Source organism: Palaemon carinicauda, chromosome 23 (genome assembly GCF_036898095.1).
Source record: "Palaemon carinicauda isolate YSFRI2023 chromosome 23, ASM3689809v2, whole genome shotgun sequence".
In the NCBI taxonomy this organism is placed as follows: Eukaryota; Metazoa; Arthropoda; class Malacostraca; order Decapoda; family Palaemonidae; genus Palaemon; species Palaemon carinicauda.
Genome location: NC_090747.1, coordinates 60650617 through 60677778, shown reverse-complemented (window position 1 = coordinate 60677778; position 27162 = coordinate 60650617). Strand labels below are relative to the sequence as shown.

At 39.2% G+C, this 27162-nt stretch overlaps 1 protein-coding gene across 2 annotated transcripts in view; it reads right to left on the bottom strand.

Annotated features, from left to right (window-relative positions):
- Vps45 (vacuolar protein sorting 45) overlaps window positions 1-27162 on the bottom strand; it is a 103063-nt gene that overhangs the window by 18582 nt on the left and 57319 nt on the right. For both annotated transcript variants that reach the window (XM_068346964.1, XM_068346966.1), the window contains 3 exons: window positions 17249-17385; window positions 5034-5144; window positions 1846-1980 (listed from right to left, as the gene is read on the bottom strand). In XM_068346964.1, the coding sequence (XP_068203065.1) occupies window positions 1846-1980; window positions 5034-5144; window positions 17249-17385 (383 nt within the window). The remainder of the gene's footprint in view (window positions 1-1845; window positions 1981-5033; window positions 5145-17248; window positions 17386-27162) is intronic.

Here is a 27162-nt window from a genome sequence, read left to right as displayed (position 1 = left end):
AGTAACCCAAAGAGGAAAGGAAATAGGGGAATAGCAAATATACTATAAGTAATGAATAAAGATTATAAAACATTTTAAGATCATTTACAGTGATAAATAGATCTGTTATATACAAACTATAAAACGAGACTTACGTCAACCTGTTCAATGCTAGAACATTTGCTGCAAGTTTAAACTTCTTTAAGATAAATAAAAGTTATCAATAACAATTATTTTTTTCTTTGTTTCAGCTTTTTTTTTCCTGATCTATGCAATATTTTATTCTCCAAGATACTTGTCTACCGAGTCTCTTGGTGTCAGGTCTTAGTCTTTCAATGGCAATTTTCTTACAATTTTCTTAATCTTCATTCTTTCAGAGTTTGGTTAAGTATAAACAATGTGTTGACTCCGCATTAAAATGAATTGAAGATTGAAATAAAGATAGATCAATTCAAAACATACAGCTGGACATGAGTATTCCCAGTACCCCTCACTCTGAGAAAGCGCACCCAGCCATAATCTCATTGCACTGCTAGAGCCTGTGGTTAGCCCGGACCACCACCTCTGCCGTCTCTACTTACACTATTTGTTTGGTTACTTGCCTCAAAGTAAGCGTATGACACGGTGCACTTCTTAGGAGCGAAGTGTGACAAGGGATTTCCGAGACCAATTGATATTACTATTTACCGAGAGATTAAGGGATTTCTACGCACTGCCAACGACATGGATATAGTTCTAGATCTGATATATTTCCCAGACAAAGATGAAAAAGTGATGGACATCTTAGTCACGTTCAACTTGCAAGGTAGAAATCATAATCTACCAATGATGAATTAACAAATTATGGTCACGCAGAGCACCACAAAACAGAGAAAAAAGTTTATGAACTTTTTCAATTCATCTATTAGTTGAAATTATTACCATTATTAATAACTAACTTATAACCCTAGTTGGAAAAGCAGGATGCTATAAAACCATGGGCTCAAATGGGGAAAAATAGCCCAGTGAGGAAAGGAAATAAACTAAATAAAAAGTAATGAATGATGAATTTAAAATTACTAAAACCTTAAATCTATAGTCCTGCAAGACTGATAAAAACACCAGGAAAGAACTCTTGGATAAACTTGGCTATTTGACTGATAAGAGCCAATACAGAAAGTCCTCAACTTATAAAAATTTATAGGTTCCAGGAAGCTGTTTGTAATTTAACCCTTTTACCCCCAGGCTATTTGGAAATTTCCAACCCTTAACCCCCAGGGAGTTATTTTTTTCCCAGCACATTTTGTATTATATTTTTTTTTAAATTGCTCTAACAGCCTTAATTTTTGTCATAGAGAGGTCAGGTTGGTCTCTTTCTCTTGGAAAATGCCTGAATTTATTCAAAAAAGTATCAAAAATATGAAAAAAGAAAATTTTATAGCATTTTTTTGCAAGGACGTACCGGTACGTCCATATGGGTAAAGGGATGGCTTTTGTGAAACGTACCAGTACGTCCTTTGGGGGTAAAAGGGTTAAATTGTTTGTAGGTTGAATTCCATTAAATTTTGGTCTAGGAAAGGCTTCCTCTAATTCGCATCCCTACGATTTTCAGCCGAAAAAGTCAAGAAATATTCTCGTTTCATATTGCAAATGTTGTCTTGCTTGCTGCATTGAATTATATGTTTTAATGCAGTATTTCATTATGAAATTTGGATACAAAATATGAAATTTATCATTTGGGTTGGACGATTTGTGCTTGTATCCATGAATGTTTGTATGTCGAGGGCCTTCTTTGTTAATATATTATTACTTTCATTAAAGTAAATCTAAATCATAATAAAAAAGCAACAGATATATTAAACATTTATTCATACACATTAACCTCACCTGAGCGTAAAATTCATCTTGCGTAGGAGACATCACGACTTCCTTCAGATCATCGGACACCCCTTGCACGTGTGACAAGTTCACTCTGCCGTTGTTGACCCCGAGGAGTTCGTGCACCATTGCCTCGTACGTCCACTGTAGGAAAGGCATCGAGGTTAGAATCGGGGTGGCATTCATGACAAAAACAGATTTAAGATTATAGAGCATTCTATGATGTACCGTGGTTGCAACTTACAGTGAGTCATTCGTTCGTTCATTTAAGATTGCCATGCATTTTGTGAGATGTAGGCTCTTGCTTCCATCAAAGGGATTAACCGGTGATGAAATGTGGGACAGAGGTAGATGGAGAACGCTGGACAGAAACAATGACCCCACATAAAGGTGGGAAAAGATGCACACAAAGAAGAAAGAAGAAGAAGAATGCATTTTGTGTGATGCAGGCTCTTGCTTTGGAAGCCTGTCATGAGGGTAGTTAAACAGATTGCCTTGCACAGTATACATCAGTATATTTGTGATGTTTCTTTAATCCCAGAAGAGCGCTCTATGTTTTAATTCTCCTCCATTTTCACTTGCTTGTCTACTTTGTTTAACTCAAGTCTAAGCCAAAATCCTCAATAGCAGACTTAAGTGTCTTTGAGATAACTCGTTGTTCTGGGGCTATTGGAAACGTCCCTGACTGACAACCTGCTGGACTGGGATTTGATACCCGGTCAAGCTTGATAGTCTCTAGTATTGTTTCCAACCTCACCATCCTCGCAAGCTAAGGGTTGGAAGTTTCGGGGAGCCTGTAGGTCTACCTGCTGAGTTATCAGCAGCCATTTCCTGGCCCTTCATGGTACTAAGCTTGTGAGGAGAGGGGGCTTGGGAGCTGATCATATGTATATATGATCAGCAGTCTCTAGGGCATTGTCACCTGTCCCTTGCTTCTACCATTCATGAGAGAAATTAAACCTTGTATTAAAGAAAGATGACACCATGATTAAACCCGACACTTAAAACAAATGAATGCAATGGCATTTTTATAAATTACCAAATCAAAGACCTTCTGTTGCTAAATGTACTATGTAATTCCCTAACAAAAAAGCATAAAAAGTGATAGTTAAATAAAATGTACATACATCTGAATAAAAATTGAAACATGAGATACCTAGGATTTGAAGCAAAGACTTCCCTTTCCACGAACAATTTCTTAACCTAATGAAGGTACAAGAAATGAGAAAATGGCAAAATAACAGAATTTTAATAATAAAATTTCTTATTTCTACACTCGCCCGATATTCATATCGCTTCTCTTTAGGGTTCTTAAGATGGTCCAACCCTTTATTTGAACTCTGAAAATAGACTCAATATACCTGCTTCTGTTCTTTCTTTCCGGAGAACATGTTCGAAATCCGTATCTTTACTAATTTAAATTTACTCACGCTTGGTAAATACTAAATACATCTATAAATCTATAAATAGCATGTTCCGTTAATTCACAATTTCTCTTAAATATAATTAGTTTATTTTAGACACCCTCTGTAAAAAGATTTATTTCCTATTACGAATGCAAATACTTATTCCCACGTATTTCTAACATTTCAATCACCAAGGCACCTACCACCCATTGAGAAACTACAGCTAGAGAGTTAATGGGTCCTTTGACTGGCCAAACAGTACTACATTGGATCCTTCTCTCTGGTTACGGTTCACTTACTCTTTCCCTACACATACACCGAATAGTCTGGCCTATTCTTTACATATTCTCCTGTGTCCTTATACACCTAACCACACTGAGATCATCAAACAATTCTTCTTCACTGGAGAGTTTAACTACTGCACTGTAACTGTTCAGTGGCTACTTCCCTCTTGGTAAGGGTAGAAGAGACTCTTTAGCTATGGTAAGCAGCTTTTCTAGGAGAAGGACACTCCAAAATTAAACCACTGTTCTTTAGTCTTGGGTAGTGCCATAGCCTCTGTACCATGGTCTTCCACTGTCTTGGGATAGAGTTCTCTTGCTTAAGGGTACACTCATCCTCACTATTCTATCTTATTTCTCTTCCTTTTGTTATTTTTTGAAAATTTCATACTTAATTTATGAAAGATTTTTTTTTCAATATCATTACTCTTCTTAAGATATTTCATTTTGATTGTTCATTACTTGTAGTTTACCTATTTTCTTATTTTCTTTCCTTGGAGCCCTTGGGCTTATAGCATCCGACTTTTCTAACTAGGGTTGTAGCTTACCAAGTAATAATAATAATAATAATAATAATAATAATAATAATAAAAGCCAGGGAAGACTAAGCTAGTCGATTGTAACGGGGATGACGTCGATAATGACACAGCTTCACCTTTAGTCAGTTTATACAATCAGCAAACTTTTGGTAGTGATTACCTTCACAAGCTCTTGACATTGCCAACTTTCTTTGTCATACTTCAGAAGTCCAGAAAAGCAACTCTTATAATGGCAACTCCAGTCCTATTCGGCCCATTGTCAACCTAACCTAACTCCCCAAGTGGAGTCCAAGTGTTGATGGTTTCCTTTTCAGTAAGGGTTCTGCCTTTTAAGAAAAGTCTTTGATGACCTGTGTTGATTAGATTTCTCATTTATTTACTTCAACTAAATATTAATGAATGCATTACTGAAGACAGATCTAATCCTGCAGCGATACATCGGAACTAATTCCTGTCTCCAGAAATCAAGTGGTAAATCTTAGTATCCATACAACTGCTCTCAACAGACAAAAGGACCTATATGTAACTGAGCATATTCAAAGGAACATGATAGCTTTCTGGGGTTGTGTTAGACTGCGGTTCTAGTCACACTCAAGTTCAATAGTTTCTTGTGTCTGCAACCTCACCATTCCTGTGAACTAAGGATAGGGTGTTAGGGAGAGCCTATAGGTCTACCTACTGAGTCATCAGCCACTATTACCTGGCCCTCCCTGGTCCTTGTTCAGGTGCTGATCATAAGTACTGTATATATGGTCAAGTCATTGTTCTACTAGCTATTGCAATGTCACTGTCCCTTGCATATGCCATTCATGAGCAGCCTTTAAACTAAAGAATCCTCCAAATGTTTATGATGCCAAAATATTACCTTAAATGCTCCCAACAGAGGCTCTAAATGTACCCAGACATATTCTAAGGCACACAAATGCATAAACTAAAGAATCCCCCCAATTTCTCCGATGCCAAAACATTACCTGGTGAAGGAGAGGAGTCACGGGGTCATCGCGACGATCCATAATCAGCAAAAGAGACCCTCCTTCCGTGTCCACATTGCTGTACAAAGATCCTTCTGTCAGAATTGTTTGCTGCAAAAGAAGATATAAATTATTAAGACTAAGCTTTTCAAATCATCATCTAGAACAGAGGTTTCCAAAATGGGGCGGGTGCCAGGTGCCTGGGAGCGGGGAATCGATACTAGGGGGGGGGGGGGGGGATCGGTGAGGCAAAATGTGCGGTTGAAGGCGAGAAGGTGGCATTATGAGCTCCCTTTTTTTCGTTCTTTACAAAATCTCATGGCAAAACATACGTCAAAAACAATAAGGTAAAGAAACTCGTATGCAGTTTATAGATAATAAAATTGACATTAGAATTATAAACGAATAAACATCTCTGTTAAGTTATTTGAAGTGTATCAAGAGGAAAAGGCCACATGATTTCCACCTGGAAGCCAAAGGGGCGACAACTTGAAATATTTGGCAACCACTGATCTAGAATATTTCTGGGGAGGATCTTAGTAATTTACAATGTATTCCTACACATATTCCTCTAAATCAGTGGTTTTCAAACTTTTTCATGAGCGACCCTATTTGGAAAATTTCATTCCTTCGCGACCAAAGTAAAGTAAAGAGAAAGAAAATGTACAATGATATATACACTTTATTTTGGAAAACAATAAATGTGTACAGCTTTTCACTCACAAAACTAAAGTAGTGGGATCCATGGCACTGCTTTTAATTCACAAAACTAAATTAATAGAATCCATGGTGCTGAAATACGCTGAAACACTGAAAGCATGATAATGTTCTTGTGTGCCTGCGACCCATAGTTTGAGAAACACTGCTCTAAATGGATTAATAATACCTCAAATTTAATGAAACAAGGCCTATCTCCTAATATTTCTAATACTGTACTGTACAGATACAAATCTGTAATGACCTATCTACAATATTTCTAATACTGTACAATACAGAATCAAACCTGTACTGACCAGAAATGTATACTATACAGGTATTACTATACCATGAGGGGAATTAGATATAAGTTTCTTGTTCCGGTTTGTTAAAATGAAAACAAAATATGTAAACTGATTCAAACATAATTACTTTAATGGCTTACAATTATGAATAACAAGCCAATGGGTCAGTTGTGTGAAAGCAGAAAGTAATAAGAGAAATTAAATTAAGTAAAATTGCGTATAATGACCATTTATGATTAATAAACCGTAATGTAAAAAATCAATAGAAATGCAAATTAAAAACTAGATATTTAATTACCTGTAAATAATCCTACATATAACTGAATGTATACATGTATTTATGTACATATATACATCATATACAAATGTATGTGTGTATTTTAAGTGTATATTGCATAACAAGTAAGTTTATACACAAATACAAAAAAAAAAATTACATACATTAATTCACAAATAACTTGATTATATAAAACAAAATTAAGGGAAAATAAGGGCCACGGTACAGAGGTGAAGACAGACAAACGTGTGGAACAAATGGTCATACGATCTTTACCCACAATAAGGCTGTGAAAAATGGGGCACGAGACATCGAAATAGCTATACATAGCAACAGAGATAAACTATTTGGTTAAAGAAATTAAGAGAGGATGAAATATAAAAGCGCTTATGGCTAATTAATTGGAATATCGGCATCTTCATATGGGCCAAACATATGAAAGTCTAGGCTTAAAGAAATGCTGCTAAGTTTAGAAACACTGGAATCACAGTAGCCATTTATTGCTCGACGTTTTCGCCAACCTCTAAACAATCTCGCGGTTCAAGGAGCAAATAGGAAAGAGTGTAAACTAAACCGATAAACTGACATCATCATGGCGCCCAGAAATTTTCGGACTGTTAGAGTAATATGTATTTTTGGAATATTACGTGAAGAATTCTATAATCACCATAGGATGAACAAAGCAGATTTTTATTATCTTTTGAGGCTTGCACAACTCAAGACTGCCAAGCAAGAGCACATTCTATTTGCAGTAGCCATCTTGTTTGTTTACATCTGAAGTCATGCTCACTGTTTGTGCTTGCTTCTTTCCAACCAGTCGGGAAGCCAATATCTCGAGCAACAAGCTCCCGGTTTCCCATTTTTAGCAGAAACGTCTCGCTGCTGGCAGAAAAAAAGCCTAATGATTCAAGCTTAATTAATACTTAAAATGCACAACAGGCAGAGCACTGACGGGACTAACTTCCCTACGTGTAGACTCCAGAAGGCTCGCTGTGTTCGAAGTCTTTGTCTATAATTCTTACATCAGCTAACTTCATATTCCTTGTAGAATCTTAATGTCTAGCAACCAAAGGAATGCTGCTATGTTTTATAATTAACGCCTAAAGTGCACAGCGCGAGGTGTTTTGACGGAAGAGGGCTAGATACGTTTGAAATTCTATCCAAAATTTTTCCTGATATAACTTCACAATTCTTGTAGAATCTCAACGTACTGAATGCATTGCTCTCTGATTTTTATCCTCCAAATTCTTCCCTTTGACTTCCCAAAAAGTTATACAGCATTTTGGACTAACTTTATCAAAAAATCTCTTATTTCTTTGAGATATAGTAATTCCTTATGTCCAGCATGTTGAGTTCAGAAGAGTGAAATGGCAAACAAATTATGCTAATTTCCTATCTATTTTCCCATTACCTTCATAGGTTTAAGCAAATAGAATAATTAGCTAATAGTATACATAGACATATTTTTCTCAAATTCTACTTTTCTATCTATAGTCTTAGAACTTTCAACAAACCGTGTGAAGTAATATCCTAAGTGATGCGGAAAACAAGTTTTTTAAATTTATGATACTAACCCAGTTACACAAGAAGGTCCTCAACATACAAACATGCAGATATACAAAACACAAAAAATCAAAACATCAAAAGTTCATAAGGAATCGTGTAATTAAGCAATAATGTATACAGTAATTAAATGCAGTAAGAAAGACAACATTTGTAATATGAAACAGGACATGTCAGTTAGGTGGAGACTACCCTAGGTCGATATTTAACAAAATTAACCTTGCAAACAGTTTTTTTAAACCTATTAAGTTTGTGAGTCAAGGACTTTCTATATGTAGAAGATTCTTCTCAGCTTCACGGTCCTTACTTTATTACCACCGAGATCTTTAGAGAATCGTTTCTCATAATGCAGTAAGGTATTCAGAAATCTCCCACACGTATTAATAGGATAGCAAAAGCATTAGGGTTGTGGTGGCTGATGTGGCAATGTCTCTGACTGGTGAACGCCAGAATGGAGTTCGAGCCCCGCTCAAACTCGTTAGTTCCTGTGGTTGCTGCCATCTCACCATCCTTGCGAGCAACCATTGCCTGGCTCTCCTTGGTCCTAGCTTGGGTGGAGAGGGGGCTTGGGTGCTGATCATATGTATATACAGTATGGTCAGTCTCAAGGGAATTGTCCTGCTTGATAGGGCAATGTCACTGTCCCTTGCCTCTGCCATCATGAGCGACCTTTAAAACTACAAGATGATTCTTCAGATGATCTCTATATTTGACAAGAAATTAGGACTGGAAAACTTCAGAAGTAGAAAATGTGGAAAAGTTGATGTTCTCAATAAAAATGTAATTTCTGGGCTCCGACCTGTGCCGCCCAGTGAAATGCTCCTTTAACATCATTTCTAAGGTAAAAACTGCTATGAATCTACCAGAGAAAAAATTGTATAGGAATGCTAGGTTGAACCCAGCTCGCTCACCTAATAAGGTGTCGGTATAATAACTGGGGCGTGATAAATCACAACCAAAAGCCTCGCAACATTTAGATATCTCCTCTCAACATCCCCGTCCAGTGAGGTGCCGTTCAACACCCTAGCTCCGATCTCTACCACCAACAGTCCAACCCACGCTAGAGACGTCACTCCTTTTCATAGCACCATGTGTTTACGCTGTTCTCTTTTTCGGTGCGTTTTTTTCCCAGATTTACTCAGGATTTATCTCATGATGTCGGACTCTACTGTCACTCCATCGAAGTTAAGTACCAGATCTATGAGTTTTGAGTCTTTGGAGGTAGCCTTGCCCTTAGTTGTTATTTTATCACAGTTTTTAATTTTCACTGTTCGCGGCCCCGCTTCGGGACCGCCATGGCGGCTGGCTACCTCCTCTCTCTCTCTCTCTCTCGTTCTTAACGCCTTACAATTAGTCTTCCATACTGATTGTTTTTCGTTTTGAACCTTTCTGGGTAATTCACGGTTCACACCCAGTGTTATTTTATTTTGTTATGGTATTTCATTATCCCGTTATTTACGATACAGTTGTTATGATATTATGGTATCATAGTTCGTGTTAGGTTGGCATGCCTGATCGCCTTCGGGCGCTGCTAGTTTTTTATGTTACTCCACGCTATTACGTTTTCATATCCTAAGCGGATACTGTACGTTACATTATTTTTACCGACTAGTAGTTGCTTTAGTTTGAGTTGGACTCTCGCGAGGCAGTTTGTTTTCATATTTTTATGTCGGCACCTCACCGACTTTGTGTTATGTTGGCCCCCCTGCCCAGCTCGGTCCTCCCCGTGCTGGAGGCTTCGGCCCCTCCCTGCCTCTCCCTTGCGTCCCTCTCTTACTATATTATTCGAATTCTTTCCTACTTATTTTATACCATATCAATTATATTATGTCTATCCATATTGGTCATTCATTATGTTGTGGTTCTTCGACCAGGTTGGTACGCCTGGTCTCTCTGTCCACGTGATAGCCTCCCCCCGCCTACATCCCCACTTCAGGGATGCCTCTTGCTCCTCGAGCCTTGGAGTCAGCTGCTTTGTTTAACGGGTCGAGTCCTCTCGTACCCCTTACCCCCCCTCCATCCCCGGGGATTTCGCCTGGTTCCTTCACGGGCGGACCTTGAACGTTAGCGAGGCTACATGTTATAGATGTTATAGATTTTGTAGTTTTCCCCTACCCTCCCGTAGCCGTTTTCTCCCCGCCGCTCCGATTGGCCATCGGTCAGCGGGAAGGATTTCTGCTATGTTTTGGGTTCCATGTCTTTTATATACACATATTATTCCTGGATGCTACCTCCCGGTTCCGCACCCCACGGACCCATTATAGGATCCCTCCCTTCACCCTCCCCGTGTGGCGTTCCGCACTTCACGGACCCCACTCAATGTTAATAATTTTATCTACGGGATCCCCGTTCGTAGCTTCCGGACCTAGTTATCTTGTCGAGTTTTTGGTTAAGGTCCTTGAGTCCGTCGGCGAGTCTCTGACTCCCGACAACCCCCCTCCCATGTCTCGCCTACCCCGGTAGGCTAACACGAGCCCCGGGCTCTCTCAGTTGTCTCTCCGGAGCCAGCGTATATCCCTAACCATATTCGATTAATCTTATATTTATATATATATAGTTCTTTTACTCGACTGTCCCCCCTTGTATGATCATAGTTACGGATTGACTTATTCTGTTACCTATTAAGTGTTTTATCGCCCTTACGGCTTAAGAATGTTTTACCCACTGCTATAGCGGTGTACTTTAAGCTCCCGGAGCTCCAGGGCTCCTCTAGCTTACCACGTGATACTTATGTATCTTTATTTTACAGACGGTACGCTGTGCGATGACAGCCTGCTCGGCGGTCCTCCACCAATCCTGCGGCCACGACGTTTGTCGGTCACACGCCCACTGTGCTATCCTTGTGGATGGATTGACCGTCTGGCACCCGCACAATTGCGTAGTCTGTTATAAGCTGGCCTCCACGCTCACCTCAGTCTCGGTAAGTGGAATTACGGTTAATATTAAATTTACATTGTATTAACCTCTGTCATTCATGTTATTTTCAACGTGTCCCCTTTTCGGTGGCCTCATTTTCGCAAGGAGATCCTAAGCCTTCTAATTTTACTTCCCTTGTGGAAACCACTTACCTTCAGTAATAATCTATTCTCTTTCAGAGCTCCCAGCCGGCTAAGACCTCAGCCCTGGCGATCCTCAAGGTATGGATCGGCGGGTTCGCCCGCAACGTAAAGGCTAAACAGCCTTACATTCTTTCAGAGGAATGGTGTTCTCTCATATACCCCAATGCTAAGACATCGGCGGCGGTCCCCAAGGACGTGGCGGACCCCATTATTGAGAAGATCGAGTCCCTGCTCTTAGCCCCGGCCCAGGAGGAGACGGGCGGGACTATCACAGAAGACGTCGCTACCCTCAACCTGGACATAGAACCGATGGCTCTTGACGAACCGGACGTAGGTAGTGAGGTAGGTGAGGCAGGTGGGTCCCGGGCCAAGATTCCTCTCCTTAGCCCGACTTTTTCTTCTACTTCTGCTCATTCTTCTTTCAGGGCTTTCCGGGGACACCCGGGGCTGATATCAGGCCCTGCCCAGTTACCCCGAAGGTTAAGGCTCACCGTAGAACTTTACTCAAGACCCGAAAGTCTTCAAAATCCCCGAAGTCAGTCAAGACTTCATCCTCTAGAGTCCCCAAAGACTCCGCTGCCGCATCTTCGACCTCCCATGGTTCGATATCCACGCCGGGCCCCGTTCCCGCCCCGGAGGAACCCTTCGCCCCGAAATCCTTTTCTAAGGAACTTCTTTCCCAGATCGGGTCCTTAATGTCATCCCTCACTGAGAGGATCTCCAACAATGAGAACTTGGTACAAGGCCTCATGCGTTCGGGGCTGCCACAACAGCAGCAATACCCCATCCCCGACACTTCCAAGCTCCCACCATTCACCAAGAGTAACCCCTGGAGGATGGCTCTGCATTCTCCTTTTACAGATGGCATGCTGACCATCGAGGGTTTTGGCACCCGGCCTATCGAGGACTACGAGTTCTATCCGCCGGGACTCCAATTCCCCTTCCCCGGCTTCGCCCGTTTGACCGAAGAGGCTCTGGTCCGCTTAGATAAAGTCCCTAGGGAGACTTATTTATCCCAAGGAACAGGCCCAATCTACCTTGGTCCAGGCATTAAACGAGTGGGATTTTGTGAACACGATGCTCACACCCCACAAGAGCTCTTACACCATGTTTGTGGTTGACGAACAAAACCCCCCCCCCATGCGTCACCAAGATCATGGACATTGCCTATCAGTCCGCCAAGGAAGAAAAGCCTCGGCCCCAGCTCCGGTAGACAGACTTGACTTCCCTCCTCTTCCCAGGTGACCACGAGTGCTGGCGTAACACCCCGGCCACCTTCACGGCAGGCAAATTGAGCGCTGACTGTGCTTCCACACAGTTCAGCGAACGCCTCCCCAAGCTCCCGGAATCACTAATCCGCCTTGAGTTCGAGGCCCGGTGCAGGCTGAGTAGGTCGATTAATTCAGCCACTTTGGCTGAGATGACCGCCATCACTTACGAGGAGGAATCTCTTTTTAAAGTTCTCACCAAATCCCTCCTACAGACCTTGTTAGTTGATGCTTTCGAGTTTCTCAACGCTAGATTCCGTTGCCGGAGACACTTGTTAGCCGAGGCTACCATCAGGCATGAGCCTAATAGGCTCATCAAAGCCCCGGTCTGGGGCCCAGACCTCTTCCCGTATTCAGCGAGGCAAGGGTTAACCAGAGCTTCAAAGTTAGATGGGGCCTAGTCCCCAAGCGGAAGTTTGAACTAGCTGGCGCCTCGGCCCGAGGCAGGAAGAGGTTGAGGCCCTTCCATTCCTCCCAGAACAGACAGCCCCTTCAGATTGTACAACCCCAACTTTCTACTTCGAAGGGACAACCTCAACAACAGTATGTGTTGGTCCCTCAAGCACAGGTAGCATTGACTTTGTATGCTACCTCCCCTGCCTTTAACCCCACCTACGAGTCCCAAGGTTCCTTCCAAGGCTACCAACGCAACAGAGGCTCTGGCGCCAGAGGTGCCTTTCGTAACAGAGGTGGCGGAAGGGGTTTCAACCGAGGCAAGGCATTCCGCGGAGACAGAGGAGGCAAGTCAATCTCAGCCCATTGAAAATCTTCAGGTAGGAGGGAGACTTTACATCTTTCGAGACCGTTGGAAGTTCAGCAATTGGGCTTCCAGCATAATTTCCAAAGGTCTGGGGTGGAGCTGGATAAAAGGGCCCCCTCCATCGACCAGTTTCTATCAACTTCCAACGGAGGAACTAAGATCGTTTACAGAAGACCTATTGCAGAAGAATGCAATCCAAAGAGTCCATCGCTTAAAATTTCAAGGTCGCTTGTTCAGCGTGCCAAAGAAAGGCTCAGACAAGCGAAGAGTAATCCTAGACCTGTCCCGTCTGAACTCCTTCATTTGTTGCGACAAGTTCCACATGCTAACCGTCTCTCAGGTGCGGACCTTACTTCCTCGTGGGGCCGTCACCACCTCTATAGATCTTACCGATGCCTACTATCACGTTTCAATAGCAAGGCACTTTCGTCCTTTCCTAGGCTTCAAACTAGGCAAACAAGCCTATGTATTCAAAGTGATGCCATTCGGGCTCAACATAGCGCCCAGGATCTTCACCAAACTAGCAGAGACGGTAATCCAAGAACTTCGAACCCAAGGGATTCAAATAATGGCTTATCTGGACGACTGGCTCGTCTGGGCAAACAACGTCAGGAACTGCCTCACGGCAACAGACAAGGTTCTCACCTCCCTTCGTCAGTTAGGGTTTCAAGTCAACCTCGACAAATCCCGCCTGGTCCCGGAGACCAAGTCTCAATGGCTGGGATTACAATGGGACCTATGTTCCCGTACGCTATGCCTCCCGAAAGCCAAGAGGACGGAAATAGCAAAGAACACGAAACGGTTTCTCAGGGACAAGTTGACGTCCAGGAGGAACCAGGAAAGAATCCTAAGCTCCTTGCAGTTCGCCTCCATAACAGACGTTGTCCTAAAGGCCAAACTAAAGGACATAAACAGAGTATGGCACTCCAGGGCAAACAAGAAGCGTCGAGACAAAAGAGCTCGACTTCCCCCAATCCTACGAAAGAGTCTTCAGCCATGGACGAAAGTCAAAAGCCTATCAAAGTCAGTCCCCTTACAATATCCGGCCCCAGGACTCGTCATTCACACAGACGCCTCCTTAACAGGGTGGGGAGGATACTCCCAACACAAGAAAGTCCAGGGACTATGGTCGACGATATTACGACAATTTCACATCAATGTCCTAGAGGCCATGGCAGTATTCCTTACTCTAAAACGACTGAACCCAGCCAGGAACCTTCATATCAGGCTGGTTCTAGACAGCGCAGTCATAGTCCACTGCATAAACAGAGGCTCCAAGTCAGCCCACATAAACCACGTCATGTTAGCAATTTTTTCCATGGCGACATCGAACAAGTGGCATCTGTCAGCAGTCCACCTTGCGGGAGTGCGAAATGTAGTGGCAGACGCACTTTCGAGGACAACTCCGCTGGAGTCGGAATGGTCCCTAGACAAACAGTCATTCAAATGGATTTTATCTCAGGTCCCGGGTCTCCAGGTGGACTTGTTTGCAACAGAATCCAACCACAAACTAGAATGTTACATGGCCCCCAACCTGGACCCTCGGGCTTATGCCACAGACGCAATGATGTTAGATTGGAACGTTTGGAAGAGAATTTATCTGTTCCCTCCGATAAATCTCCTATTGAAAGTATTGGACAAACTCAGGTCTTTCAGAGGCCGAGTGGCTCTGGTAGCCCCCAACTGGTCCAAGAGCAGTTGGTTCCCTCTGTTGCTGGAACTGGGCCTCTGCCCTCGGCAGATGCCCAACCCTATACTAACACAAGTAGTACAAACTCGCAATGTGTTAGCTTCCTCAAGAATTCAGAGTGCCCTAACTTTATGGACTTCATGAAGTTTGCAGCTCAAAAGGGTGCAAATATTGACCCTCTAAATACCCTATTTTTGGAATCGGACAAAAGGGAATCCACCCTCCGTCAATATGACTCAGCTGTTAAAAAGCTTGCTAAGTTTTTAAAGGACTCAAAGGTTGAAAAGATGACAATGAATCTATCTGTAACCTTCTTCAGAACTCTCTTTGAATCAGGCCTGGCAGCCAATACCATCACTACGATCAAGTCAGCTTTGAAAAAGATCTTCCATATTGGTTTTGATATTGACCTTACGGATTCATACTTCTCGTCCATCCCGAGAGCTTGTGCCAGATTAAAATCATCAACTCGCCCTAGTGCAGTTTCCTGGTTTTTGAACGATGTCCTGAAACTGGCCTCTGACACTCTTAATGAATCCTGCAATTACATGGCACTGTTAAGGAAGACATTGTTCCTATTGAGCCTCGCTTCTGGCTCCAGAATTTCAGAACTATCAGCCCTGTCTAGAGACCCAGGTCATATTGACTTCCTCTCTTCAGGAGTAGTCCTTCTCTCCCCTAACAAAGTTTTCCAGGCTAAAAATGAGGACCCTCAGAACAGATGGTCTCCCTGGAAGATTGTTCCGCTTTCTCGGGATCCATCCTTGTGTCCAGTTACCACCCTGAAATCCTACTTAAATAGAACTTTCATTACAACCACAGGGCCCTTATTCATTAGAGAAAATGGAGGAACCATTACCCTTAAAGGAATCAGGCAACAAATCCTTTATTTTATTAAACAGGCTAATCCTGAATCATTCCCCCATGTCCATGATATTCGAGCTGTTGCTACTTCAATTAATTTCTTCCATCACATGAAATTTGATGAGCTCATGAAATATACAGGCTGGAAGTCCCCTAAAGTTTTTAAATCCACTACCTAAAACCTTTGGAAGCTCTAAAATTTGCTACAGTAGCAGCTGGGAATGTGGTTCCTCCTGAAGGTACTGAGTCTTAATCACAACGTCTTGCTCTATCCTCCTTTCCTCCTACCTGCCTTACTTATTGTTACTACCTAGTTTTGGCTTTGTTTTGCCTGATCTACACCCTTATGGTGTATTGTTTGATACCCCGTTATGATCTCAATTTCTACGAATTGTTTTTGATTTTACCTGTTTTTAGTCTTACTCTCCACTGCTGTTTTGTATTATTTATTATTAAGAATGTTATTTATTTGATCTGCATTATCTGCTTGTCATTTCTTGCCATCCCTAGTATGGGATTTTTTGCCATTATTGTATTTAACTATTCACACTTTATGTTGAGAGTATTTACCTACGGGATACCTTGTTTATCCTTTTCTGATATTAAAATCACGTTTGGTATTATTTTGTATTTATTACTTCCCTCAGGTATTGTGCCAAGTTTGGGTCCCTATTCTCTGGCACTATTTCACTGGGCGGCACAGGTCGGAGCCCAGAAAAGGGATTTTGACGAAGGAAAAATCTATTTCTGGGCGAGAGACCTGTGCCGCCCAGTGAACCCACCCGTCCCTCCCTTCTTGGGCCCCAATCTTGGGTGCTATAAGGAGTGACGTCACTAGCGTGGGTTGGACTGTTGGTAGTAGAGATCGGAGCTAGGGTGTTGAACGGCACCTCGCTGAACGGGGATGTTGAGAGGAGATATCTAAATGTTGCGAGGCCTCTGGTTGTGATTTATCACGCCCCAGTTATTATACCGACACCTTATTAGGTGAGCGAGCTGGGTTCAACCTAGCATTCCTATACAATTTTTTCTCTGGTAGATTCATAGCAGTTTTTACCTTAGAAATGATGTTAAAGGAGCATTTCACTGGGCGGCACAGGTCTCTCGCCCAGAAATAGATTTTTCCTTCGTCAAAATCCCTATATAGTCTCCCCCAAAAAAGCTATGCAAGTTGAAAATAAGACTTTTGTAATGTTAATAGTCTTAGTCTGAAGAAATATTAATGATAATACTGTACTACTACATTTATAACAGTAAAATTAGTAATATTAAAATTGAACAGTAATAATACAGCAATAATAATAATAGCAAACTAGAGGGGAACTCAGTAGAGCACATACTTCCACCAAAGCAGCTTATTTCTAGACCTTTTGCTTGACCTTGACCTTAACATGTATTAATTGGCGTGGATTTTCATACACTCCAATATGAACAAAGTTGGAAGTCTCTGTGACAACGATGCCCAAACTTATGGCTGATTACGTGAATTGAACATTTTGCTTGACCACGACCTTGATTTTGACCTTCGAAATTTAATAATTTCCAGCTTTTTACAAAATAGTTAATCTCTGCAAAGTTTCATTACTCTAAGATTGAAATTATGGCCAGGAAGCTATTCACAAACAAATACACAAATAAGGGGTAAAACATAACCTCCTTCCAACTTCGCTGGCTGAGGTAATAAACCGCTAATTACCAACAACAATAATACCAATAACATACCAATGACCTACCCTGATATTTTCAGCGAGGCTACGCGCCATCTCGGAATTGCTTTGGTATCGTATTGTTGGGAGGTACTGCAGGCTGAAGAGAATCCCGGCAACACCCTGTACAGCTCTTTGGAGAGAACCTGTCGCCCATTTTAGTCCTGTAAAATTTAAATGAAATGAAAGTTCCACTTGGTATGACAATGAAACAATATCCAACAGATTTTGTAGATTTGAGAAAAAGCCCTCAGAAGAACAATGGGAGTTAAATGGCAGGACAGGATTAGAAATGAAACTATAAGAGAGATTACTCGAGTGCCATATGTGGATGAGATCACGGTGAAGGGTAGAAGGAGATGGTTTACGCATGCCCTTCGCATTCCCCGAGAGAGATTAGTTCACCAAACGTTCAGCTGGGCTCCACAAGGTGCTAGAAGAGTTGGAAGACTGAGACCTACATGGCTGAGGACTATGAAGTGTGAAGTAGGAGATGATGAATGGAAAAGTATTGATTTAAAAGCTCAAAATAGAGACGACTGGGGAAATCTAACCGGGCCCCTTTGCGTCAATAGGCGTAGATGATGATGATGAAAAAGCAAAAGATCAAAGCAATAAGAGTTTCGAGAATTTGGACTGAGTAGTTGATAGAGTAAAGAGCAACAAGAAAGCAACAAAAATGCAAGAAAAAAACCAGCTACACTCAATGAGATTCTATGAAGAAACTCTAATACTGTTTTATTGAGCTCTTGGAAAGTCTAGCAATGTTACTCATTGGACTGATTAAATTACCTAACAATAAAGTAAAATAAAAAATTCATATAAACAACAGTAACAAGAGTACTGCTCAACATGTGCTGCACCAAAGCCCCTTTCCAGAAAGTACTTAATTCTAATCACATTGTCTAAAACAGTCACCGATTACTCTTCTCTTGGTGAAAACAACGTAAACTAATTCAATTTAAAGGATTCTAAGTTTCTGTCCTTAAAGATTCAGCTCCTCTTGGTGAAAACAACAACGTAAACTAATTCAATTTAAAGGATTCTAAGTTTCTGTTTCTTAAAGATTCAGCTTCTCTTAGTGAAAACAACACAGTACACTAAATTTAATTCAATTTAATGGATTCTAAGTTTCTGTCCTTAAAGATTCAGCTTCTCTTGGTGAAAACAACACAGTACACTAAATTTAATTCAATTTAATGGATTCCAAGTTTCTGTTTCTTAAAGATTCATTATCTCTTGGTCAAGACAACATTGTAAACTAATTCAATTTAAAGAATTTTAAGTTTTTAAAAATTATTTTTTCTTGGTGAAAACAACAATGGCTCTAATGTAATCTTAGAATTCTAAATTTCTACCCCTTAATAAACCCATTGTAACTTATTACATTATTATTATTATTATTATTATTATTATTATTATTATTATTATTACTAGCTAAGCTACAACTCTAGTTGGAAAAGCAAGATGTTATAAGCCCAAGGGCTCTAACAGGGAAAAATAGCCCAGTGAGGAATGGAAACAAGGAAATATAAAACGACTCGAGAAGTAATAAACGATCAAAACTAAATACTGTATACAGTACTAAGAACATTAATAACATTAAATCAAATCTTTCATATATAAACTATAGAAATTTTAAAAAAGCAGGAGTGAGAGAGAGAAATAAGATAGAACAGTGTAGCTGAGTGTACCCTCTAGCTAGAGAACTCTAATCCAAGACAGCGGAAGGCCACGGTACAGAGGCTATGGCACTACCCAAGACCAGAGACCAATGGTTTGATTTTGTATGACTTAAGCTGGCCATACACGATAGAGACTGGCCCGTCAATTTCAAGGGGATTGTCCCGCATCGGTCCAGTCTTTATGGTGTATGGGGGGAAAAAAGCCAGTCTCGTCGGGCTTGTCTTGGCTCGCCATCCTTTCAGCATGTTGAAAATCCTGTCCTGTCCCGTTGCAATTTGCTGACTCGCCGCGCAAGTCCCTAACGTGTGTGTGGGAAGAGATTAGCCTCCCAGAGTCCTGACCATCCCTCAAGAATGAAACAAGTATGATACTGTTAGCCATTCTTTTGACTATTGTCTTCTGCGATTTTTGCCACACATTTCATAGTTATTGTCCTCTTGATCCAAGAGAGCTATGATTACAGCAATCATCTTTCTTTTATTTTAAAAAAAAGCCATATTGCGAATGATATGTCACCTTACAATCAAGACCGCTTGAACACTGAGTAATCTTCTTCTCATAGACCGATGGGCAGATAATGAAGAATGTGGTAACTCCCAGAGATGGCAGAGCATGGTGTCCTCTTGAAATCCTGTCTCCATCGTGTATGGGCAACCCTTAGGGGTCTGGCGCGGAGGGCCAGTACCGCCGTGCCAGTCTCTATCGTGTATGGCTAGCTTAAGCGAGTTATGATAGAATTTTAAGAACTTTTCAAGACAAGTATACACGCTTGGAACTCTTCTCATTTGCAAGAAGGGAACTTGCTGTATGGAATTTGTCAATTGAAGACTCATTACACATAAGAGAAAATATATAGACACAAAATACACAGGATAAAATGCAATACACTTGGGCACACTATTCTATCTTGTCTTCCTCTTATCATTTTGAAGTTTTTATCCTTTTATTTTCAAGTTTAAGTACTTGGGGTCTGTTGTTGCAGCAAATGGTGGAGTGGAAGCAGATGTATGTCAGAGAGTGAATGAAGGTTGCAAAGTGTTGGGGGCAGTTAACCCTTTTACCCCCAAAGGACGTACTGGTACGTTTCACAAAAGCCATCCCTTTACCCCCATGGACGTACCGGTACGTCCTCGCAAAAAAATGCTATAAAAATTTTTTTTTTCATATTTTTGATATTTTTTTGAGAAAATTCAGGCATTTTCCAAGAGAATGAGACCAACCTGACCTCTCTATGACAAAAATTAAGGTTGTTAGAGCAATTTAAAGAAAATATACTGCAAAATGTGCTGGGATAAAAATAACCCCTTGGGGGTTAAGGGTTGGAAATTTCCAAAGAGCCTGGGGGTAAAAGGGTTAAGGGAGTAGTAAAAAATAGAGGGTTGGGCATGAATGTAAAGAAAGTTCTGTATGAGAAAGTGATTGTACCAACTGTGATGTATGGATCGGAATTGTGGGGAATGAAAGAGACGGAGAGACAGAAATTGAATGTGTTTGAGATGAAGTGTCTAAGGAGTATGGCTGGTGTATCTCGAGTAGATAGGGTTAGGAACGAAGTGGTGAGGGTGAGAACGGGTGTAAGAAATGAGTTAGCAGCTAAAGTGGATATGAATGTGTTGAGGTGGTTTGGCCATGTTGAGAGAATGGAAAATGACTGTCTGCTAAAGAAGGTGATGAATGCAAGAGTTGATGGGAGAAGTACAAGAGGAAGGACAAGGTTTGGGTGGATGGATGGAGTGAAGGAAGCTCTGGGTGATAGGAGGATAGATGTGAGCGAGGCAAGAGAGCATGCTAGAAATAGGAATGAATGGCGAGCGATTGTGACGCAGTTCCGGTAGGCCCTGCTGCTGCCTCCGATGCCTTAGATGACCCCGGAGGTAGCAGCAGTAGGGGATTCAGCAGTATGAAGTTTCATCTGTAGTGGATAATGTGGGAGGGTGGGCTGTGACACCCTAGCAGTACCAGCTGAACTTGGTTGAGTCCCTTGTTAGGCTGGGAGGAACGTAGAGAGTAGAGGTCCCCCTTTTTGTTTTTGTTTCTTTGTTGATGTCGGCTACCCCCCAAAATTGGGGGAAGTGCCTTGGTATATGTATGTATGTATGATTTTCAAGTTTTTATAGTTTATATAAGAAAGATATATTTTAATGTTATCATTCTTCTTAAACTTCTCATTAAGTTTTTCCTTATTTCCTATCCTCACTGGGCTATTTTTCCCTGTTGGAGCCCCTGCGTTTATAGCATCCTGCTTTTCCAACTAGGGTTGTACCTTAGCAAGTAGTATTATTATTAATAATAATAATAATAATAATAATAATAATAATAATAATAATAACAACAACAACAATAATAATAAGTAGTAGTAGTAGTTTAACCTGACCAAATAAAGCAAATCTTTTACTTTGGAGGAAGTTGGATGGCCAAGTGCAAATAAAGCAGTAAGGAAAAAAGTAATATTATAATGGAAATTTGATACTTGTCAAAGTGCTCTGTGCAAAGCACCTAATGTGCTTCCTTAAGGCAAGTTAATTTCACACCAATAGAAGTTTACTCACCTGAACACACAAAATACATATGGAAAAATCATAGTAAAACTAAAAAAACTTTTTACATTTCTAATAGTATGAGGAACGTAGAGAGTAGAGGTCCCCTTTTTTGTTTTGTTTCATTTGTTGATGTCGGCTACCCCCAAAATTTGGGGAAGTGCCTTGGTATATGTATGTATGTATGTATGAAATTTAAAATTGTTAGGCAATTTTATATATCATGATCAGTATTGTAGTTAAAACTTCAAATTCCACATCTATTATCTGCCATTACAGTTTTTCCTAGTCGATGTTTGGGCTCCCATCCTCCATATAGCTAGACATTAAATACCACCACCATTAGTACTTCTTAATATTTTCCCTTTACAGAAGTTTAAAATTACCGTCGGATCTTTGCTCAGACAGCATCTATAATGTTTACAACGCTTCCAGAAGTCTAAAATTACTGCCGAAACAGCTGGGTGCTACATCAATGGTATATGACGATCTGAGATGTTACCTCAATGACCAAGGACAATTTGAGACCTTTCTTGGGTCTTGCACAAAAAGAGTTTACTCCGCTCTTTTGTTTTTCGCAATAGAGTATTCACTGAATTCTCAACTGGCCTTATTAGCCCTTTCGCCCCCAAAGGACGTAACGGTACGTTCTTGCAAAACACCGTTATTCACATGTTTTTGCATATTTTTGATAACTTTATGAGAAACTTCAGGCATTTTCCAAAAGAATGAAACCAACCTGACCTCTCTATGACAAAAATTAAGGCTGTTAGAGCAATTTAAAAAAATATATAGCAAAATGTGCTCGAAATTTAATCTTACCTTGGGGGTAAAAGGGTTAGGATAACTAAGAAATTGATGGAAAATATTCTGCTCTCCATAGCTAACCTCATTGATTAGTTCCTTCATAAGAAAAACTATATCTTCTTGGGATACAGCATCTTCGTAACCTGATACATTAATTGAACCTACCAAGATTTTGATTTCTCTATGAACTAATGTCCAAGGATTGACAATCGCTACTGAAATCATGAAAAGCCATGTGGAAATCAAAGTAAATGTGTTGTATTCTCTACACATGGGAATTGGATTATTAGCAGTGCCATTAAATAATCACGTGTGAAACATGAATGTCTCTTCTCAAGGAGTAGGGATCCCTGGAACGACAGGTCAGAATATAGTTTCAAAATCATACTACTATAGAGACGCACTTTACCTGCAGCGAAAACGTTGTACTTTGCTCTTCTTCGTCGACCACAAACACCGAATCTTTGCTCATCCAGCCTCTATAATGTTTACAACAGTTCCTGAAGGCTCAAATTACTAGCAGATCTTCTCAGACAGCCATAACAATGTTTACAATCTACGCTTCCACTGACTAAAACCACTGCCTACACCTCTTGCACTCACTACTTATCTTTGCAAAAATTTTGGTGCCACCTCTTCCTAAAACACAGTGCAAACACATTCTTAAAACACAAACAAGAACACCACACTCCACAGCAATCTAAAAAAAACAAAACGGTAGCTTGCGACACAGTGTTGAAACAACTTCTGATACCAACCTTCCCGATTCTTCTCCTTTTTACTAGCGATACCGTTAACAAGATCCGAGTCTTGACCCTTCTGTTCTTCCTCTACTCCTGAAAGGACCACAGGGATTTGCTCTCACTGCCAATGCCAATTCATAAACACAATTTCGTCTTCGTCAACCGAGATATCTTTATAAGTACCGTTTGAGTGAACTAACCGACGCAACAATTGCACAGGTCAAGTACGTAACTTGCTAAGTCTTGGATAAAGAAGGTCCTCAACTTACAAACTTAATTGGTTCCAAGAAGCTGTTTTGTAAGTTGGATTTTGTTGAATTTTGGGCTAGGGTAGGCCTAACCTGAAGCCAATGCCTATGATTTCCAGTTACAAAAGTCAACAAATAGTCGGGTTTCATATGAAATAGATGTCAGGTTGTTACAAATGTTGTTTTGCTTACTGTATTAAATGATATAATATTGTTTTAATATAGCATTTCTTTATCTTATCTTTGTTATTTTCAATTGTATTTGAGTTTGTTTTTCCGAATGTTTGTGAGTTTTTTTAAGTTTGGGACCTTCTGTAATTATCCACAATAGTTTCTAATAACAAGATTTTCATTATCAAATCTCTCAATTAAACTACCAATTGAAAATTATAAACTCTTCAAGAGATGACAAGTAGGCTTCATTTTAATAGATAAAAAAACTTCAAACCCAATTTATCATTATGTAAATGTAAATTTTGTTATTGACCAAAAAGGAAAAACTTCGAAAGTCGAAACAAAATTTCTGAAGGGTTTCATTAAAAGTCTCGTCTTTGCAGCAGGTTGTAATCGAGAAAATTGCATCATTGTTGCTCCTTTAAATGCTGAACCATAAACTCAAAATCATGAGGTCAGGATGTGTTTCTTTCCAAGGTTAAGGCTTTGGAAACAAACTGAAAATAATCAAACAGGTATTGTACGTATGAAGTGTTGTCTATCCAGTTTCGAGTTAATCAGTATCATACTACAGAGAGTCCTCAATTTATAAATTTAAGTTATCAGTATCATACTACAGAAAGTCCCTAACTTATAAACTTAAATTATCAGTATCATACTACAGAGAGTCCTCAATTTATAAACTTGAGTTATCAGTATCATACTACAGAGTCCTCAATTTAAAAACTTAAGTTATCAATATCATACTACAGAGAGTCCTCAATTTAAAAACTTAAGTTATCAGTATCATACTACAGAGAGTCCTCAATTTAAAAACTTAAGTTATCAGTATCATACTACAGAGTGTCCTCAATTTATAAACTCAAGTTATCAGTATCATACTACAGAGAGTCCTCAATTTATAAACTTGAGTTAATCAGTATCATACTACAGAAAGTCCTCAATTTATAAACTTGAGTTAATCAGTATCATACTACAGAAAGTCCTCAATTTATAAACTTAAGTTATCAGTATCATACTACAGAGAGTCCTCAATTTATAAACTTGAGTTAATCAGTATCATACTACAGAAAGTCCTCAATTTATAAACTTAAGTTATCAGTATCATACTACAGAGAGTCCTCAATTTATAAACTTAAGTTATCAGTATCATACTACAGAGAGTCCTCAATTTATAAACTTAAGTTATCAGTATCATACTACAGAAAGTCCTCAATTTATAAACTTGAGTTAATCAGTATCATACTACAGAAAGTCCTCAATTTATAAACTTAAGTTATCAGTATCATACTACAGAGAGTCCTCAATTTATAAACTTAAGTTATCAGTATCATACTACAGAGAGTCCTCAATTTATAAACTTAAGTTATCAGTATCATACTACAGAAAGTCCTCAATTTATAAACTTGAGTTAATCAGTATCATACTACAGAAAGTCCTCAATTTATAAACTTAAGTTATCAGTATCATACTACAGAGAGTCCTCAATTTATAAACTTAAGTTATCAGTATCATACTACAGAGAGTCCTCAATTTATAAACTTAAGTTATCAGTATCATACTACAGAGAGTCCTCAATTTATAAACTTAAGTTATCAGTATCATACTACAGAGAGTCCTCAATTTATAAACTTAAGTTAGTAAGCATCATACTACAGAGTGTCCTCAATTTATAAACTCAAGTTATCAGTATCATACTACAGAGAGTCCTCAATTTATAAACTCAAGTTAATCAGTATCATACTACAGAAAGTCCTCAATTTATAAACTTGAGTTAATCAGTATCATACTACAGAGAGTCCTCAATTTATAAACTCAAGTTAATCAGTATCATACTACAGAAAGTCCTCAATTTATAAACTTGAGTTAATCAGTATCATACTACAGAGAGTCCTCAATTTATAAACTTGAGTTAATCAGTATCATACTACAGAAAGTCCTCAATTTATAAACTTGAGTTAATCAGTATCATACTACAGAGAGTCCTCAATTTATAAACTTGAGTTAATCAGTATCATACTACAAATAGTCCTCAATTTATAAACTTGAGTTAATCAGTATCATACTACAGAGAGTCCTCAATTTATAAACTTGAGTTAATCAGTATCATACTACAAATAGTCCTCAATTTATAAACTTGAGTTAATCAGTATCATACTACAGAGAGTCCTCAATTTATAAACTTGAAGTTAATCAGTATCATACTACAGAGAGTCCTCCATTTATAAACTTGAGTTAATCAGTATCATACTACAGAGAGTCCTCAATTTATAAACTTGAGTTAATCAGTATCATACTACAGAGAGTCCTCAATTTAAAAACTTGAGTTAATCAGTATCATACTACAGAGAGTCCTCAATTTATAAACTTAAGTTATCAGTATCATACAACAGAAAGTCCTCAATTTATAAACTTGAGTTAATCAGTATCATACTACAGAGAGTCCTCAATTTATAAACTTAAGTTATCAGTATCATACAACAGAAAGTCCTCAATTTATAAACTTAAGTTATCAGTATCATACTACAGAAAGTCCTCAATTTATAAACTTGAGTTAATCAGTATCATACTACAGAGAGTCCTCAATTTATAAACTTGAGTTAATCAGTATCATACTACAGAGAGTCCTCAATTTATAAACTTAAGTTATCAGTATCATACAACAGAAAGTCCTCAATTTATAAACTTAAGTTATCAGTATCATACAACAGAAAGTCCTCAATTTATAAACTTGAGTTATCAGTATCATACAACAGAGAGTCCTCAATTTATAAACTTAAGTTATCAGTATCATACAACAGAAAGTCCTCAATTTATAAACTTGAGTTAATCAGTATCATACTACAGAGAGTCCTCAATTTATAAACTTAAGTTATCAGTATCATACAACAGAAAGTCCTCAATTTATAAACTTAAGTTATCAGTATCATACAACAGAAAGTCCTCAATTTATAAACTTGAGTTAATCAGTATCATACAACAGAAAGTCCTCAATTTATAAACTTAAGTTATCAGTATCATACAACAGAAAGTCCTCAATTTATAAACTTGAGTTAATCAGTATCATACTACAGAGAGTCCTCAATTTATAAACTTAAGTTATCAGTATCATACAACAGAAAGTCCTCAATTTATAAACTTAAGTTATCAGTATCATACAACAGAAAGTCCTCAATTTATAAACTTGAGTTAATCAGTATCATACTACAGAGAGTCCTCAATTTATAAACTTAAGTTATCAGTATCATACAACAGAAAGTCCTCAATTTAAAAACTTGAGTTAATCAGTATCATACTACAGAGAGTCCTCAATTTATAAACTTAAGTTATCAGTATCATACAACAGAAAGTCCTCAATTTATAAACTTAAGTTATCAGTATCATACTACAGAAAGTCCTCAATTTATAAACTCAAGTTAATCAGTATCATACTACAGAGAGTCCTCAATTTATAAACTTGAGTTAATCAGTATCATACTACAGAGAGTCCTCAATTTAAAAACTTGAGTTAATCAGTATCATACTACAGAGAGTCCTCAATTTATAATCAGTATCATACTACAGAGAGTCCTCAATTTATAAACTTGAGTTAATCAGTATCATACTACAGAGAGTCCTCAATTTATAATCAGTATCATACTACAGAGAGTCCTCAATTTAAAAACTTAAGTTAATCAGTATCATACTAGAGAAAGTCCTCAATTTAAAAACTTGAGTTAATCAATATCATACTACAAAAAGTCCTC